The 17134-nt window shown below is 45.9% G+C and overlaps 1 protein-coding gene across 2 annotated transcripts in view; it reads right to left on the bottom strand.

The window, feature by feature from the left end:
• ILDR2 (immunoglobulin like domain containing receptor 2) overlaps positions 1-17134 on the bottom strand; it is a 53851-nt gene that overhangs the window by 23719 nt on the left and 12998 nt on the right. For both annotated transcript variants that reach the window (XM_059412478.1, XM_059412479.1), the window contains exons 2-3: positions 15841-16173; positions 14804-14923 (exon numbers count right to left, since the gene is read on the bottom strand). In XM_059412478.1, coding sequence (XP_059268461.1) covers positions 14804-14923; positions 15841-16173 — 453 coding nt within the window. The remainder of the gene's footprint in view (positions 1-14803; positions 14924-15840; positions 16174-17134) is intronic.

Here is a 17134-nt window from a genome sequence, read left to right as displayed (position 1 = left end):
GAAAATCTGAAGAGCTGGAATGGGCATCATGGAAGAACAATGAAGGGATTTTCATTTCTAGATTATATGTTTGCATTTGTAATTTAAAACCTTAAGGATAGGGTGGTATCAAAAATATGGACAGGAGATCCACAAAGCTTGTCACTCCAACAGAGAGACATACATCAATCTTCTCATTTGCCCTCAAGCAACAGTGAGTAGCTGATGCTTCAGGGAGAGATGAAGTTTTCCCATAATGCAATTGTGTAGTGCTGGCCCCAGGATGGGCGACAGGATCTTGCCATACGGTGGGTGAAATGTAATGTCTTCAGACTTCAGGACCCTGAAGGGGTTTGGGGATAGCAGACAATATGACTGTATCATGTCAGCAATGAGAGAGTGCAAATCTCTATAGCTTTTATACCACAATTTATATTTTCCTGGGGCTAAGGACATTTTTAAAAGTAGATTTATGTTGGAATCATATATTTCTGAAAATAATTTTGCTTCCAGCTTCTTGATGAACAGTTCCTAAGAAATGCTGTTGCCGGCTGGAAAGACTCTATCTTTTCTTCCTATTCTATCACATCCAATGAAGGTCTGATCTTAGAAAGTCCAAACAATTCCAGTAAATCCTTTCCAGCTTTCAGTAGCACTTTACCAACACTTGTGAATCACTGCCATTCTTCCAGGATTCAGTTTAAGAGGGGCAATCACAAGTCACTTTCATGTCTGAGGAAAGGGTAGAGAACAGAACCTGTGAACAGAAGGCCACATCCATGCTTTTCAAACCACAGCTCAAACTATCAGTAGAAAATACCAGTCTTATGTAAGCACTCAAAACAGTTTTCCCCAAACCTTGCAGAATCCATTACTTTTAAGACATTTCCACATGAATAGACCAAACAAATTAGGCATACTAATAGTTTGCACATGGACACACAAACACAAGTGCCTGCTTCCTACAATTACCATCACAAACTCTGCAGCCAAAAACATTCTCATACTTGGGGTTGAACAATCAGGGCAGAAACATGCATTGTGACTCAACCCTGTATCTTAGCTATGCAAGTCCCTATGTCAGCTGTTTCCTGCCACTGACACACTGAAGTGATCCCCACCTGGACTCTCTGGACATATTCCTGAAAACCACTTCTGGAAAACTCACTTCTGGAATGTCTCCAACTCAACTCGTTCATCATTGGGTCAACAAAGAAAGGTGGGCTGTGCCGGTGGACACGACCAGGAGAAAGGCGGGAAGCTGTGCCTGAGAGGCTCGTGTCCAGCCCCTGCAGCCTGTCCAGCGATGTCGGTCTAAGAGTTGCAGTTACCGGCTGCTCTTCCGCACACTTACTAAGGTCAAAGGACTTTCCTCCTGCCAAATCCAATTATCATCAGCTTTTTTTTTTTTTTCTCATTTCTTTTCTTTTTCTTGACATCTCATTCCACCTGGTCAAGAGGCCTTTCCCCAAAGACACAGTCCTTGCCTGGTTTCCCACTTCTCTTCTCCTCCGGGCCTTATCTTCGCACATTTCACAACAAGCCACGTCCTGATGGGACTTCCCCAAGGTTCTGATGCTCTTTTCTTGGTAGGCCAGGCTCCTCAAGGCAGGAATGAATTACTTTCTTCACTAATAACACCAGCTAAGACACTTCTCAGTCTCCTGCTTTGCTCAAATCCTTACCATGTGCACTCTCCAGTCCACTCTGGTAGAGCCCTGGAAGGAGGTTGCCCTGAGACTGAGAGGGTGCTCCCTCCTCCGTGCTCCTGAAGACCCTGTACACACCTTCATGAGGGCGCCTATCTCTCTGCTACCATGGCCATTTTACGTGGACCTCCACTAGCAGGACGGAAGCCCCTTGAAGGGTTTCCGGTAGCAAATCCCCATGGTCCGGTGTGCTGAACTTCTGGCTGGACTTCTAGTTCATTGTTCACTTTTTATCCCAGACGGAAACAAGCTCTTATTAAGAACATGAAGGAGACATTCATTCATTCATTCATTCAGCGCTGTTCTAGGTACTGGACTCAGGGCTCACTGCCAGGAGCATCCTCTAGTCCTTGTAACATCTTGCTATCTAGGGGGATGGAAGCACCACTCCACCCCACTCCCCAAAAGTTACAAACTACCAGGCTATGGTGTTATTAAGGCAGACATTATGGAGAGAGACAAGAAGCCTACAACATTCAGCCAAAAAAGTTGTTTTTTGTCTCTACTCTTAAAACTTAAGTCTGAGCTCTGATTACTAGTCCAAACCTTCGAAGTGCAATGGAAACTACAGAAATCCTACTTTAGGACAAACTTGTTCTCAGATCCCAGATCTGTTAGTCACTTACTTGCTGACAACAGACACTAAATTATTTAAGGCCCTGGAACTCACAAAAAGGAGAAAAAAAACAATACTTCTTATGATGTCACCACCACTGATAGACTGTTATCTCCATTCATTTCTTTGGGTGACCTTGGAGTCCTCCTCAGGTTTGCCAATATTCATACTGGTGACCTTTCTGTTCAGGATGATCAGATGTTCAGAAGGGTTTTCTTCCCCAGTTCCTTGCAATTCCCCTCTTCTCCTTTCTGTTTAAGGCACATCTGGGCTTCATCCCACTTCCAAGCTTTTCTAACATGTCCTAGATCCATTTCCAGGGATGTACCGTACCCACCCCCTGGTCTCTCAGCTCCTAACCGTCCAAAATGTTTCTCTCCTAAGTCTTTTAGGAGAGCAGATGGTTTTCTCTGGCCCCCTTGAGTATAAAGTTGTTTCTATGGCTATTTGGAATCCCAAATAGCCTGGAAATTTCCCAAGTGCACACACATCCCTGTTTTTATTCTATATTCCCATAGCAACCATGCATTCAATAAATATAATTTATGATTATCCATCACAAATGTGAATATAGCTTCCCTTTCTTTTACATATATTTATAAAGTGTATTTAAGCATTTCATGTGTGTACTTTTTTCTTTTTATATCTTTTACATTTTAGGTCACTTTAAATTATAGTGAATAATTCTGACAGTGAATTCTTTCCACAAAATGACTAGTATTGTACCATCTGCAATTAACTATTAATAAGTGCTTTAGGCTTTTTGGCAGTGATTATATGTTGGCCTAAGGCACTGACTTCTTCTTCTTCTTCTTTTTTTTTAAAGTAGGCTCCACACCCAGCATGGAGCCCAGCACAGGGCTTGAACTCATGATCCTGTGATCAAGACCTGAGCTGAGATCAAGAGTTGGACACATAAGCAACTGAGCCCCCCAGACACCCCAGCGCTGACTTCTTTTATTCACATAGAATTTCAGGATTCAATTTTACAGCTAGAAAGAATCTCAGAGGTCATCTAATCCATAACCCACCCATATTTTCCAGAATTCTGAGGCTCAGAGAGATTAAGGCTCTTACTCAGTCACACAGCAACTAATCAAACCAGGAGTAAAACCTGGGTTTACTCACCCCCATTCCGGTATATTTTCCCCCAACATCTTAATCCCCCTCAAGATTTGCTTATCCTTAATTTAGAAATGTGCAGCAACAGCTTTCTAGTTTCCTAATATTTGCAGAGAGCAACTCTGAAATTTATGTTTGTGGCATTATTGCTCTACTTATATAATTAAAGTATAATTTTGGGATACATGAAATGTTAGAGATGGTTGAAATTTTCAGCAGCTTTTGAAGTTGTGACCAGAAAATGATTACTGAATCCATCACAACACAGTATGAGCTAATTAAAAGACATTCACCATGCTGCTACAAACTAATAAACAATAATGGAAATGATGGCAAAGTACTCTGCAAAGTGCTCTGGCGAACCAACTCCCTGCCCCCCGAGAGAGAAGAGATGCCAAGCCTTAGCAGTCATCGAACATGTAAAACTTGGCCTGCGAGGAAACGCCGAAGACAGCTAGATTTGACTCCAAAATGACACGGAGGAAGGCGGGATTTGATGGAAGGAGGAAAGGGACTCGCTGGGGACCCGGTGTGATTTCCTGAGCCCACTCTGCTCCATTCCGCGGACGGGCACCTGCGACCGGCAACTTAAACACAAAGATACCAAGAATGGCTACTTAACCCCCAAATGCCTGGCGGCTGGAGGCAGACACGGAGGGGGTCACTGCTTGTAGGTCTTGGCTTGCCAAGCGTCCCGGCCCTTTCCTCCCTCTCCGAGCGCGAGCGCGGGGCTTCCACCAGGGCCGCAGTGGGGGCACCGCCCCCCCCCCCCCCCCCCCCCCCGTGTGAACGCGACCCCGCACCCCGGGAGGGCGGCAGCCGGCTTTGGAGGAACAGGGATTGACTGTTTCCTGCCCGGCTTTCAAAGGCCGCGGCTCTTTCTTCCCAGGGCTGAGCCGGCTTCTCGGGGACACCCGCTCTCCCGGGGCCCCCCCGGGGCCTCCCCCTGTGCCCCGGGACCACAATGGAGCTGGCGGGCTGACCCAGCTGCTCCGGCTCGCGCCCGCGTAACCACGGCAACGCGGCGGCAGGAATGCGGCGATGGAAGGCCCCGCTTCCTCCCACGGCGTGAGCAACAAGTGAAGCAGAAATAGTGAGGCGGGGTGAAGGCTGCGAGCGGGCAGGGGGCGGAGGGGAGAGCGGGCGGCGCGGGCCGGCGGCTGGGGAAGACGAAGGCAAAGAGCGCCTTGGAGGCCTCGCCTGTTCGCGCAACGACCCAGCGTCGGCAAGAGCGCAGGGGACGTCCTTGGCCCCAGACATGCTGGTGCGACATCTCCCAGGGGACAAGGAATCTCCCACGTCCCTCTGCTGGGCCTCTGCGCGCTTCTAGTAAACGAATGGAGACGGGCCCGTGCCCGGGTCTCCAGGACTTAAACAGCTGCTGGCCGCAGGAGTCAGCCGGGAGGGCAGGAGGGACACGAATTTGCCCCCAGCTTCTCTGCATGTTCTGCTCTCTTCAAACCAAAGGAGAACCTCCAAGGTGGTCACGTCCCTGGGCTGACCGTCGCACCGGTCTGACTGGACCGTACAAGCTTATGTTTGTTGTCTTGACATAAATTATTAAAACTGTTCCCTTTTCACCCTGAGGTATCCTGGTTTGGACGGAAAATCAGAAAGTCACCCTAGCTAAAGTCTTTCCAGGGCCCTCCAGATCCCAAACCAAGTCAGGGGTTCCCCAAGCCCCTCCAGACTTCGTCAAATGGTCCGGGTGATGGAGTGCTTGTATCTAGGCACTGACCACCCTGTAATTAACTAGGGGCCATCCGCTGAGAAATGGGGACTTCCAACAGCAACCAGAACGTAGTAACCAACACACAGCATGCTGGGACAGAATGTCCTGAAATCCACCAGCAGGAAGAGTCCCACAGGGCTGATTAGGGTCACCACTGGCAAGGCACCACGCAGATGTCCAGCAGAAAACGTGCATCTATTAGTAATAGGATTGCCGATCCGCAGATGGCTCGTCAAAGCCTCTGCCTATGGAACAGGCTGAAGGGAAATCTGCTTGCTAGCAGGATTCCCAGAACCCAGGATTCTCTAAAGAGGGTTCCCTCAGATTTAAGGATGCCACGCTAGCAATGAAGTGTGGGGGATGGGAACTGGTGGGAGTTCTCCTGATGGGCCGTTTCATCTCGTAATCAGGCTTCCACGTAACCTTTGTGACCCCTTCCCCACATTTACAGATAATGACACGGAGGCTCATCAACATCGACTCACGCTAGGTCAAGTCGCTGCCCTGAGCCCAGGGATATCTTACCCCAGAGCGCATACACTTCACAGAAGACTTTGTCCGGTATTGAGATGGACCTTTGGTCAAGATCAGGGCTTTGCAACACGGGCACTATTGACATTTGGGGCCAGATAATTCTTTGCTGGGCATAAAAGTGCTGTCCTGTGCACTGTAGAAAGTCTACCACTTGCCTCGGCCCCTTTGGCACCCCACAAGTTGTGATGACCAAAGATATTTCTAGACATTGCCAAAGGTCTCCTAGGGGGAAGAGGGAGGGCAAAACAGCCCCCTCTTGAGAACCAATAGCCTTGATACTTAATATCAAACAGAGTCTTAATCTTTTCTTGTACTCTCTAATTGCTTCAGAAATATAATATTTATCTTTACCAAAAGACAGTAATTTTTATAGGACAAGATAGTGTCACTTATTTTGTATCTTCACTGTGCTGGGGACATAGTATGCAAAAAAGACGAGTTTAATGTAAATCATAATTTAAATGTAAATCACACTTGAAGCAGAACTATCACAGTGCCCATCAAAGAGCAAGGTTGCAATTAAGCAGTAGAGAGGCCTGAAGGCCACAGGAGACTTCCAGTGAAGACGAAAAGGCCTGATCCCAAGTCTCTGGAGCAGTCACGCACCCCACCCCATGGCTCATACCATAGAATGGTTGTCACTGACAGTCACTAACCAGAATCACATTTCAGTTGCTGCCTGGATGGCTTTCTAGTTCCTCCAACAGAGGAATCTACGTAAGCAGAACAGACCAGGGGCGGGAGAGGGGGCTGGGAAGACAGGTGACGGTGCCGAAGCCTAAAGAGCTCACGCCTCATTAGTCCTCTCTCTCTCTCCTGGCACAGAGTCAGCATGGTTGTCTTGGCTTCTCCGGAAATCTGAAGGCCCAGGTGTCTACTGAAGACAGAAAGGATGGTTCCGCCCTTTTAATGGAATGAAACCTAGTTAAGGTCTTTCACGTGGGGCCCAGATCTCTGAGGTATAATTGAGTCTACAAATGAAAATATGAAAATCCAAAGATGGTCCAAAGGTGTAAATCCCAGATTTACGGCTAGAGCGTGGCTCTGTCACTAATTCCTTCTCTCCTTTCTGCCAGGAGTAAACTTCTTCTTTCTTCTCCCCCAATTCTTTTTCCCTCTTCTTCTGTTTGTAAATCTTGGAGAGAAACAGCAGCAGCCACTCTGAGAGATCAAAGTTTTAGCAAGCAACAAAGACCTCCAAGGAGGCTGTTGCCATGGGAACTCTAGGAGCTGAAGCCCTTTTAATCGGCAAATCTCCTTGGTTAGCAGCAGCACCACCCGGCTGGGGCTGGCGAAGAGGGAGAGGGAGAGGAGGGGCCTGGGCGACAAGTAGCCTTTCTGAACAGCCAGAACTAATGTGGGGGGGGGGGGTGCAGCACTGACACCGGGTGAGTTCCCGCTCAGCCTCCGAAATACGCACCTGTCAAAAATCCCCGAAGTTCTGAGACGTCCCCTCCCAAGAGCTCCCTGATTTCTGACTGTGTTCTTAATGGCTTCTTAATACTAATGGGCTGAACAATGTATTTTTGACCACAATAGCAATTTCGGGCCCAGTGTTGTAACAACGTGATTTTATGAAAATCCATGTATGTCTGTGCCTCCGCCCCTTGCCCAGGTGCTTCTGGGTAAATCACAGGAGGAGATCGAAGGGAGAACCAGAAGCACGACAGGAAAACAAAGGCATCACTGTCACAGGAAGAGAACCAATCCCGACTTAGCGCCTACTCACAAGGACCTGCTGGGAGCAAACCTATTTCTGGCTTCCTGGAATAGCGTTGCCTTTGGGCCTATAAAGAAACACAAATGGATGAGTTCCACAAAATATGAACAGTGTTTGTTTTTGCCTGCCTTCTTCACTTGGAAACAACGGCCCAACTTCCCTTTAGGAAGCTACTCCTCTCCCTTTCTCCCTTCAGTCCGCGCGGTTCAACGGGGGCTGTCGGCTTACTTCCCTCCTTTCCCGAAGCACGGCCTACCCCCGACCCTGGACTTCTGCCGACACCGTGGAGAAAGGCATCTATCCTCCTGAGAGGGAAGGCACTGAAGACCATGGAAATCTAGAATGCTGGGGGCTACCTTTGCCCCAGATGGGGAGCCTGCCTGAGAATTAAGCTAACACAGAAGAAACAAATTCTTTAAAATATAATCTGGACACTGGGACTCAGACACGCTTGAGCCTGGACTTACCAGTTCCCTAAGCCAAAAAATTTCCCTAAGCCAGATTATGCGTCTAGCCCTTGAAACTGGGAGAGTTCAGAAGAATACGGTCCTTGGAGCTGGATGGCGGGATTTGAGGAGATATTTTCTTCTTTTGTACATTTCTGTTCTGCTTGAAATGTTTACAATATACATGCATCATGTTTTTCTAAAACAATATCAAAGCAAAACAAAACAGCAGTATTTCAGGCATCACCCTATACAGAGAATCAATCCTGCAATCGGTGGGTCTTCTAAGTGAAGTCAAAATCATAGAAAGGAAGAAAGGACTCTGAAAGGGATCTTGTTTATCCTAATATCTAAGACAAGAGAACCTGTTTCATGTTGAAAGCTCATCCGAGACGAAGTTTCTCTAATTCCCCTCATGAACCAGAATTTCTAAAAAGTGTTATTTGCCCCTAGGAAAGCCTTCCTTCACTTTAATCTAAGTACCCCTTGGGTCATGTCCCCTGACTCTGTTCTCAGTCCAGAATCCGGATGTTCCCCCACCCACGTTCCCACCTGGGCCCTTTCCCTCACTTTTCCACTTGAAGGCCCTTAAAAAACAAGCTACCGTATGGGGCATCAGACAGAACAGGTCAGCCCTCAGACTGCACATGGGAAGACGTAAGAACAAGGCGAGCTGCTTTTAGATTTTAAAATAATAACGTCTCTGCTGGAGCCTTCCTGAATGGCGAAGTCCTTTTCCTGCCAGCTGGAGCTGCCCAAGGGGACTTTGCTCCTATCCAAACAGTGGCATGTTTCCAGGTTATAAACATCCTGTCCTTGCCACAGATCTTAGACCAACATCTAATCTCAGGGTGGCAGATTTCTGGACACTCCTTTCTTCTGTCTAATGGTATGGCTCTATGATCCCAAACCTCTAAATGTTTCTAAGGTATCTGTCACAGTCCTCTCAATGTACCCAAAACACCATGTGTATCTCTAGCTTTGGCATGACTTTACCTTCTGAATCATCAAAAAGAGATTAAAGAATGTTCAGTATACTTTTTGTGTTTAATGTTGAATCAGCAGTTGTCCTCCCATTTCTCTGAATCCCTTGTCTTCAGATATTTCTGAAACCTCTGAAAGAAGCATCCATCGTGATTTATAGATGGTTCAGATGTCTGGGGTCATGCTCAGTGGGGGAGGTATGCAATCCGGGCAAAAACAACTCTGCCTTTGAAGGAAGGGCCTAGGTCATTGGTATAGGCAGTTTCCCTAAGAAATAAAGTGAAAATACGAAAGCAAATCTGGGACAAGTAAAATTATTACCCACGACCTCAAGCAGCAACCACAATTTTAAAAACATGGCTTACAGGGCGCCTGGGTGGCTCCGTAGGTTAAGCCTCTGACTCTTGATTTCGACTCAGGTCATGATCTCAGGGTCATGAGATCAAGCCCCGCGTCGGGTTCGGTGCTGAGCGAGAATCCTGCTCAAGATTCTCTCTCCCTTTCCCTCTGCCCCTCCTCTCCTACCCCTTCTCCACTTGTGCTCGTAGCACTCTACATAAATAAACAAACAAACAAGGCTTCTGCAGAGGAGTATTCTATAGCCTCTTAATGTAGACAGGGCCTGTGGTATCGTGGAAAGAGATGAGGCTAGGAACCAAGACATTTGGGTTTGGTCATCATCACTGCTTTTTTTTTTTTTTTTTTTTAGACAGGGATAACTATTATAAAACTTGAACATTAATTTCTTCATTTGGAACACAAGGAAAATAATGCCTCCTCTCCTACCTTACATGGCTCTTACAGAAAAAAAAAATTTATGAACTACAACTTATTATCAGTGTACCTTATGAATAGTGGACATTAATTGCTTTTTCTTTTTCTTCTATTTTTTTTTTTTTTTGCCTCTTCCATCCATTCTTCCTTTTTTTTTTTTTTTTAAGATTTTATTTATTTATTTGTCAGAAAGAGAGAGAGAGAGAAAGCACACAAGCAGGCAGAGAGGCAGGCAGAGGCGGAGAGAGAGGCAGGCTCCCTGCTGAGCAAGGAGCCCAGTGCAGGACTCGATCCCAGGACCCTGGGATCATGACCTGAGCCAAAGGCAGTGGCTTAACCCACTGAGCCACCCAGGTGTCCCGATTTTTCCTTTTTTTTTTTTTTTTTTGTAAGACTGCCCCAGTTTACTCTGGGGAGATGATTTTCCTCCACATCTTGGACTAGCCGCCAAGAGTCCTTGGTCTCCCAAGGCTAAGCAGCGGACGCATGTCCAAACTGGGCTAACTCAACTCACTCACCTGAGACTGACTTGAGTGGAAAAATGAAGAAAAAAACCTAAAAAACAATAGAACAGTTAAATTGATTTTTTCTGGCTATGGAGTCTTAAAGACATTGTTTACTAATTCTTGCTACAAAGACCCTACAGCATCTCTGACACATCAAGGACTGTGTGGTGTTCATCAAAACATCTTCACTTTTTTCCCAGGGAAATACAAAATAACAGCAGAAGTGACCCATGTCACTGCCAGACCTGGTCCCTAAAAAGTCCCATATGACATTTCTCACTCTCTCTTTCTGAGCAGGTGGGAGCAAATGTCTTCGGTCCAGCTGAGCCAAACAATGGAGAAGCTTAGACCCCTCCTCCAGCACCTGGAAGGGGGCTACCCAGGTAAGCCTCCTAGCTCATATCTGACTGGGACAAGAGGAAGTAAGAGATTTCTACTACATGTAGTAAGTCACTGAGACTTGGGGGATGTTTTTACAGAAGCTAACAAGCATTACCTTAGCATACTATCCTCTTCAGAGACAGACTGTCCAGCCTTCCTTTCGATTATGACACCCTTCCAACAACTGAGTTTCCTGCCGAAGTTAGCCAGAGTCCAACTCTGTTGCTTCCAACCACAGTCCTGGATGGACCTACCACCAGTAATAATTGAAAGAGCCAGATAAAGAATTATGGCCCAGTGAGATGAAACCATGTTACCTCACTTGAGACTGTAGACATCTATGGTACTGACCTTTGTAAGTCAACAAATATATACTTAGCACTTGCCAACATTTAAGGGGCATAAAATATTAGTTATAGATGCTATCTATCTATCATTTTTAAAAAAAACATTCACACCAGCCTCTTTATACTCGACAGGCATTACAGATGTAAAGACAAACGAGCATAAGTCCTTTACTCTGAAGAGCACATGGTCCAGTGCTATGGAGAAGCCTCTAGTGTTGTGGGAGAAATCAAGACAAGTACCAATGCAGTACCACGGGGAACCACTCCCAGGAAGCAAGCCAGGATATAAGACTGACAGGTTCTGCCCTTGGCCCTTTCCACTTTATATAAACTTTCTGGGTGACTCCTCTATTCTTTCATGGCTGTACCACTAAGGATTCTCAAATCTATTATGTCTGATCCTTGCTTCTCCATTGGGTTCCAGACCTCTATTTCCAGTTGTCAGCAGGATATCCCTACCTTGGGTTCCCACAGGCCTCCCATATTCAACATGTCAAGAACCAAAGTCATTCTCCTGCCTCCCCAACCTGCTTTCCAACCTGTATCCTCTCTTGGTTGATGAAACAGCTGGCTACCCAGCTAACTAGAAATCATGGTGTCCTTTTGACTCATCCCTCTCTCTCATTTCTTTTTTTTTACATTAGTCACCAAGATCCATCCCTTCCGTCTCTGAAATGTTTCTGTGTTGTCACTTCTCAAGCCACTGGTCTGGTTCAGAATCTCACAGGCTTTCTTTCACCCACGCTGCTGCAGCAGCCCCACAGCCCAAGCCTCTGTTCTTGCATTCTTTTGCATGGTCTACCCTGCTGATAAGTAGTGTTTTTGACCCTGAGATGGCACTTCATTCCTCTGTTGGTGTTTCTGTACTGGCTCCCCAAATTCTTCAGGACAAAGTCCAAATTTCTTAATCTGACATATAAGATACGTCACCATCTTGTTCTGTCAACATTTCGTCTTCACCTTTGTATGATGGAAAAAAATAAATTCTTAACTTCTTCTCTACTTTATCCCTTTAACTCGCCCTTCCTTCCTAATTGGCCAGCTGAAATTCCAACCAGTTTTCTGCCCCCACTTCGTGATTGTCTTCAGAGCTTCGCTCAGCTCCTTCCAGCCACCATCAACAGTTTCTTTTCATTCTTGTGGGATTATTCCTTTTAACTCTGACCTACAGCAAAAGGCCATAGTCTATTCTCTCTGGCTTCCTTGTGAATCAGGGTCACCCTGTACATTCTTGTAACCAACCTGTAACCCCTTCGATCTTTGTCATGAGGACTTAAGTCCTGGGAGGTCATTTTCTTGTTTGTCAAAGTAGTCACATCCCTCATGTTCCTCAACTTCTCAATCCCCAAATTCTGAAATTGAAGTGGATCTCAGAAGTAACCTCAGCACCTTTTCTTATATGGAAATGTCTCATTTATAACAACTCCTAAGATTTTTTTCCACCCTCCTGGGACAAAGAAGTCACTACTCCTGGGAAGGCTTATTCCATCTTCAGATGGCTCCAACTGTTAAGTTTTTTTTTTTTCATTTTGAGATGGACTCCTGCCCCTTGTAACCTCTACTCCTGGTTCTAGTACTATGCAGCCACACAGGCAGAGTAAGTTTCTAGGCCCTCCAATTTCAACTGGAGATACTTCCCAATTCCTCCTTCATTAGATCAAGCTTTCCCAGCCCCTCTAACCATTCCTGATGTAATATTCAATGACTGAGGCAGTGGCTCATGGAGGTTGCAATTAGCAGACTATTGACTCAGTTATATGCCCCCTGAAGTCTTCATCTCCTTGAGGTTGACCTCAGACATCAGATTGCTCTCTTGGCCTCACATGAAAGGGATACCTAACCATTGGGCCTGTAGGATATAACAGCCAAACAGTTAGAATTTTAAAAACTGTGACGATATTTTGAAACATTCTACGAAGGGTATCAAGACACAGAAGACTCAGAAGTTTGCATCTGGGAAGTAAATACAGTCCTTCCTGTGTCCCCAAAATTCTTGTTGATTTCAAACTCACTTCTTTAAATAAATAGCACAACTAGTGTTGCCCTAAAAAGTTCACATGGCAAATATACCATGCTCTGAACATTTCTAAATAACGTGGAACACAGCAGAGTGATGTGTTTCTCCTCCCCAAGAAAGCTAGCATGTACCTGCTCATCTCACAGACACGCCTCTTCTGTGATGAGTTGATTTGCAGCTCTCCCCCCCGCCCCACCCCGTTTTTCTTTACCATTCTTTTTAGAGTGACACTGGTTTCTGTTCTTCATCTCTTCTCCCATCACTGGTGACCGTTTTCATCTGAGCCTTTCTTTCACCCACGTCTCTTTGCCCCAAGGACAGTGTCTTCCCCCAAATGACTACAAGGTTGGATCCAGGGGAATGCCCTTCCCGCAGGTCAGCACATCCCCAGCGGACAAGGCTTTCCCTCTATTCATTTTCCCACATTTGCAGAATTGGGAACAAATTATTTAAAGTGGTTTTTACCTGGCATCCCTTTCCCCCGCACAGGCAATTACTTCTCTGCAAATGTCTGCATTGGCCAGATAATTGTGTCCACAATTAGCTAATTGCAGGCTCAATGAGCCACTTGTTCCTTCAAACTTGGCCATGAGAGTTGTGTGATTGGGCAGAAATTTGTCTTTTTATTCCTTTCTGATTTACAGAGTCACTGCAGATCCCAAATCTGATTTCTCTGCATTCTTTCACAATGTCAGTATAAGCCTTTTTACTTTTTTACCTCCTTTTGTATGTCTGTCCTACTTCCCATTTTCACAAATCACGGCAGCTATGCTTTACATATTAGACCCAAGGAATATGTATTTGAATTAAGTCAGCCCCCTAATAAAGGTTAATTATTATTAATTAAAGGGTTAGTTATTAATAAATAATTACCTTAATTACATTTTATAAACCATAAAAGTAAGGCAGCAGAATACTTGATTTGCTAAAGGCACACAGTCATCACAGAGTAAAACTAAAAATCCTAAATAGCAAATTCTACTTTCTCCCTGGGCCCTGAGTTTCTCACATAGGGTAAAAGTAACCTTCAACCTCATTTGCTTTAAAAGAAACATTCCTCCCATTGTTATCACCTGGCTTCTTGGAAACTACAAAAAAAAAAAGTCATTTCATCTAAAAAATGGCCTCAAGAATTTACCTTTTCTCCTACAACTAATGCAGTTTCTTTTCCTAATTTCTGTATATTTTATTCTAATTTTGTTGTACAACTAACATTTTATAGAACATGAAATATGTGCTCAATTTTCAATTCCATACAAGGAAGTCATTTCCCACTGACATTCCTCCAATCTGCAAAAGAGGACGCGTGGCCAAAAATAATGAATTTTCCTTTACAAAGAAATTAATATTAATAAAGATTAGATCTATTTGCTTTGAGAATGACTCAGAAGCTTTTAGGTTTCAAGGCATTTGCCTTCCAACTAAACCCTAGCAGACTTTCCAATAGTTCTTTCCATCAAGCACGTTTGATGGTTAAACCCTCCAGCTGACAGCCACCCTTCCTCAGGACTGTCTTACATGTAGGTAACTGAATGGAAAAAGATTCCTGACATCTTGGGAGATTCCTCACTCAGCAATGAATTCTCATCTCTCGGTTGTCTCTACTCTGCTTCAAAGGCATCTGGCATTTTCTTCAACACTTAGTGCACAAAAAGAGAAGTGAAGCCTAAGAGCAGAGAGAAATCGGGGTTAAGGGGACACAAGCGGGAAGGAGGGAGAAAAACAACCCTGAGAGAGCAGAAGAGACATCAGGACCGTGCCAAAGAAACAAGGTGCAATAAACATGGCTATTGCTCATGAGGAGTTTCTAAAGCCCATTTGTGCACAAGACATAAAGCCCGGTGTATGCACGCCGCTGGGTCACGCAGGGAGCAGTGAGCGGAGGGAGCAGCGCGAGGGGTCTAACACGGCCGAGCTGCCGAGGGCTTTCACTTACCCAACACCAGCAGCTCCGCCAAGTCCTCGTTTTTGCCCTCCAGGTCATCAGGGGTGGTGATGATACAGTAATAGAGTCCGCTGTCTCCCCACATGAGTTTTCCAATTTGAAGATCTGCATCTGTTACCATAAAAAGAAGGTCCAATTCCTAAAATGTCTCCCTGAAAGGCAAGCCCTGGACAATGGAGGGTGAGCGGGGGCTGTTCCAGAAGGAATGTCTGCCGTGTTCTACTTCACTGCCTAAATGGTGGTTGACAAGATGTCTGCTTTACTTCCAATGAACAAATAAACAAACAGATAAAAAACCCGATAGCAAATACTAGCATCCCTAAGGTGAAAGACTTAGGGCGTTCCCAGAAACTGGTCTAGTTCTAGTCCAGTTTTGGAAATAGAAGATTGCTTTCAACTAACTAGGTCTGCAGAAGTCCTTGAAAGCCAGGTCATTCCCGAATTACTTTGGACTCCTGGAAATGAGCTGGCTTCACAGGAGTTCTTCGAAATTCAAATGATCAAATAGATCAGGTCAGCCTCGTAGGCCCTTTTCTTGTCCAATACTTTAGGGAGCAGAAGAAAGGGTAGAAGTGATACAGAACCACAGGGGGCTGGGGCCGAGGCATCTACCTGGCTCTGGACGGTGTATACATACATCCCTTCTCCCAACAGAGAAACTTCTTAGGGAAGTCTGTTCTCTGACTTTGGGAAAGGCCATAAAGGCTGATGTCAAGGTGTATTTGAGAACATTCTTTGATGAGAACCTCTTTCAATTCAGTTCTGATAGCAAGCTCCTCAGACTAGGGGTCAGGTTTGAGAAAGACCATTTCCAAAGCTCATCTCAGTATCTCTTCTAGATACTACACCCTTCCCCCTTTCCCCCTCGCTGTCACATTAAGTCATTTGCTAGGCTTCTTGGTGCTTCCACTTCCCATAAATCAAAATCTTGAGGAGTAGCAAGGTGGAGAGGCTGACATCCCCCTGTGTTTGGGACAACAGAACTCATCTCCCTTCTATTCCGGGATTCAACGCAGAGGTGTCATTACCATGCACGATCGTGATCTCTCTGCCCCTGTAGAAATCTCCCAGGGTGACGGTCGAGCCCTGTTTTGAAGCTACCACGCGGACAGTCCTCCTGCTGTCTAAGCAATCCAAGTAGGGGTCCCATTCCAGGTTTCTTTTGCTGAGAGACTGGGCCCGGGGAGAGGACATGCCCAAGGACTCCCCCATGCGATCCTGGCAGTAGGATTTGAACTTCCACTGCACGACGGCAGGCTGCCTGGAGGACGTGGAGAAGTGGCAGCGGAGCACGGTGGGCTGAAAGAGCATGGCCACCTTCTTCTTGTCGAGCACCGTGACTTGAAGGCCGTCAGCCATGGCTGCAAGACAGAATGAGTACATCCAATGGTACCCACATCCTGGACCGCACCTCACGCCACACACGCACACCTCTCCATCTCACCTCCCTACCCTGCCCTCTCCCACCTTCTCCATCACAGTTAATGCTATCAATATCCATTGGGTCACGTTGTCTAGACACCTGCCTTCACTCCCAATATCCAGGCAATCACTAAGCCGTATCTGCCTGATCTCTCTCGCTCTCTCTAAGTTTTTATTTATTTGAGAGAGAGAAAGAGACAGCATCAGCACAAGCAGGGGGAGGTGCAGAGGGAGAGGGAGAAGCCGACTCCTCGATGAACAGGGAGCCTGCCCTGGGGCTCAGTCCCTTGAGATCATGACCTGAGCCAAAGTCAGACGCCACCCAGGTGCCCCTCCACTTGATCTCTTAATATCTTTACTCTCTTCTCTCCTCTTTGACCTCACCGCCATTGCTTCTGTTGGCACCCTCTTCATTTCTTACTGGTATTACCATAATCTCTTGTCTGGTATCCCCACCTACAGTTGCCCATCCTTGCTATATAGTTCAGATGATCTTTCTAAATCGGACTGCTATGGCCCACCTTCTTAAAACCCTTCCCTTGGCCTCCATAGCCTTCAGGAGAGAACCCAAAGTTCCTGGGAAGGCACGGAAGGTGCCCCATCATTGAATCCCTCTTACCTCCTCAGCCTCATTTCTGGTGAGCACCAGAATAAACTCTCTATTTGAGCACCAAGAATAACCAAATAAGTAACAGGTTCCCCAAGCGGGACTTGCTAGCTCACACCTCTAGGTCTTTAGCACGTGATACTCTCAGTTTCTGGAATGCTTTTTTCGTCACTTCTTTCATTGGGAAACTCTTTTCCACCTTTCTTAACCCAGGTTAAAGGCTTTCGGTAGGCCTTCTCTGACCCTTAATTCATTACTCACTTCCTCCTTTGTGCCATCAGAACCTCAGCATC

Source organism: Mustela nigripes, chromosome 10 (genome assembly GCF_022355385.1).
Source record: "Mustela nigripes isolate SB6536 chromosome 10, MUSNIG.SB6536, whole genome shotgun sequence".
NCBI classification, from domain to species: Eukaryota; Metazoa; Chordata; class Mammalia; order Carnivora; family Mustelidae; genus Mustela; species Mustela nigripes.
Note: the sequence above shows the minus strand (reverse complement) of the source record. Positions and strands in the feature narration are given on the sequence as shown.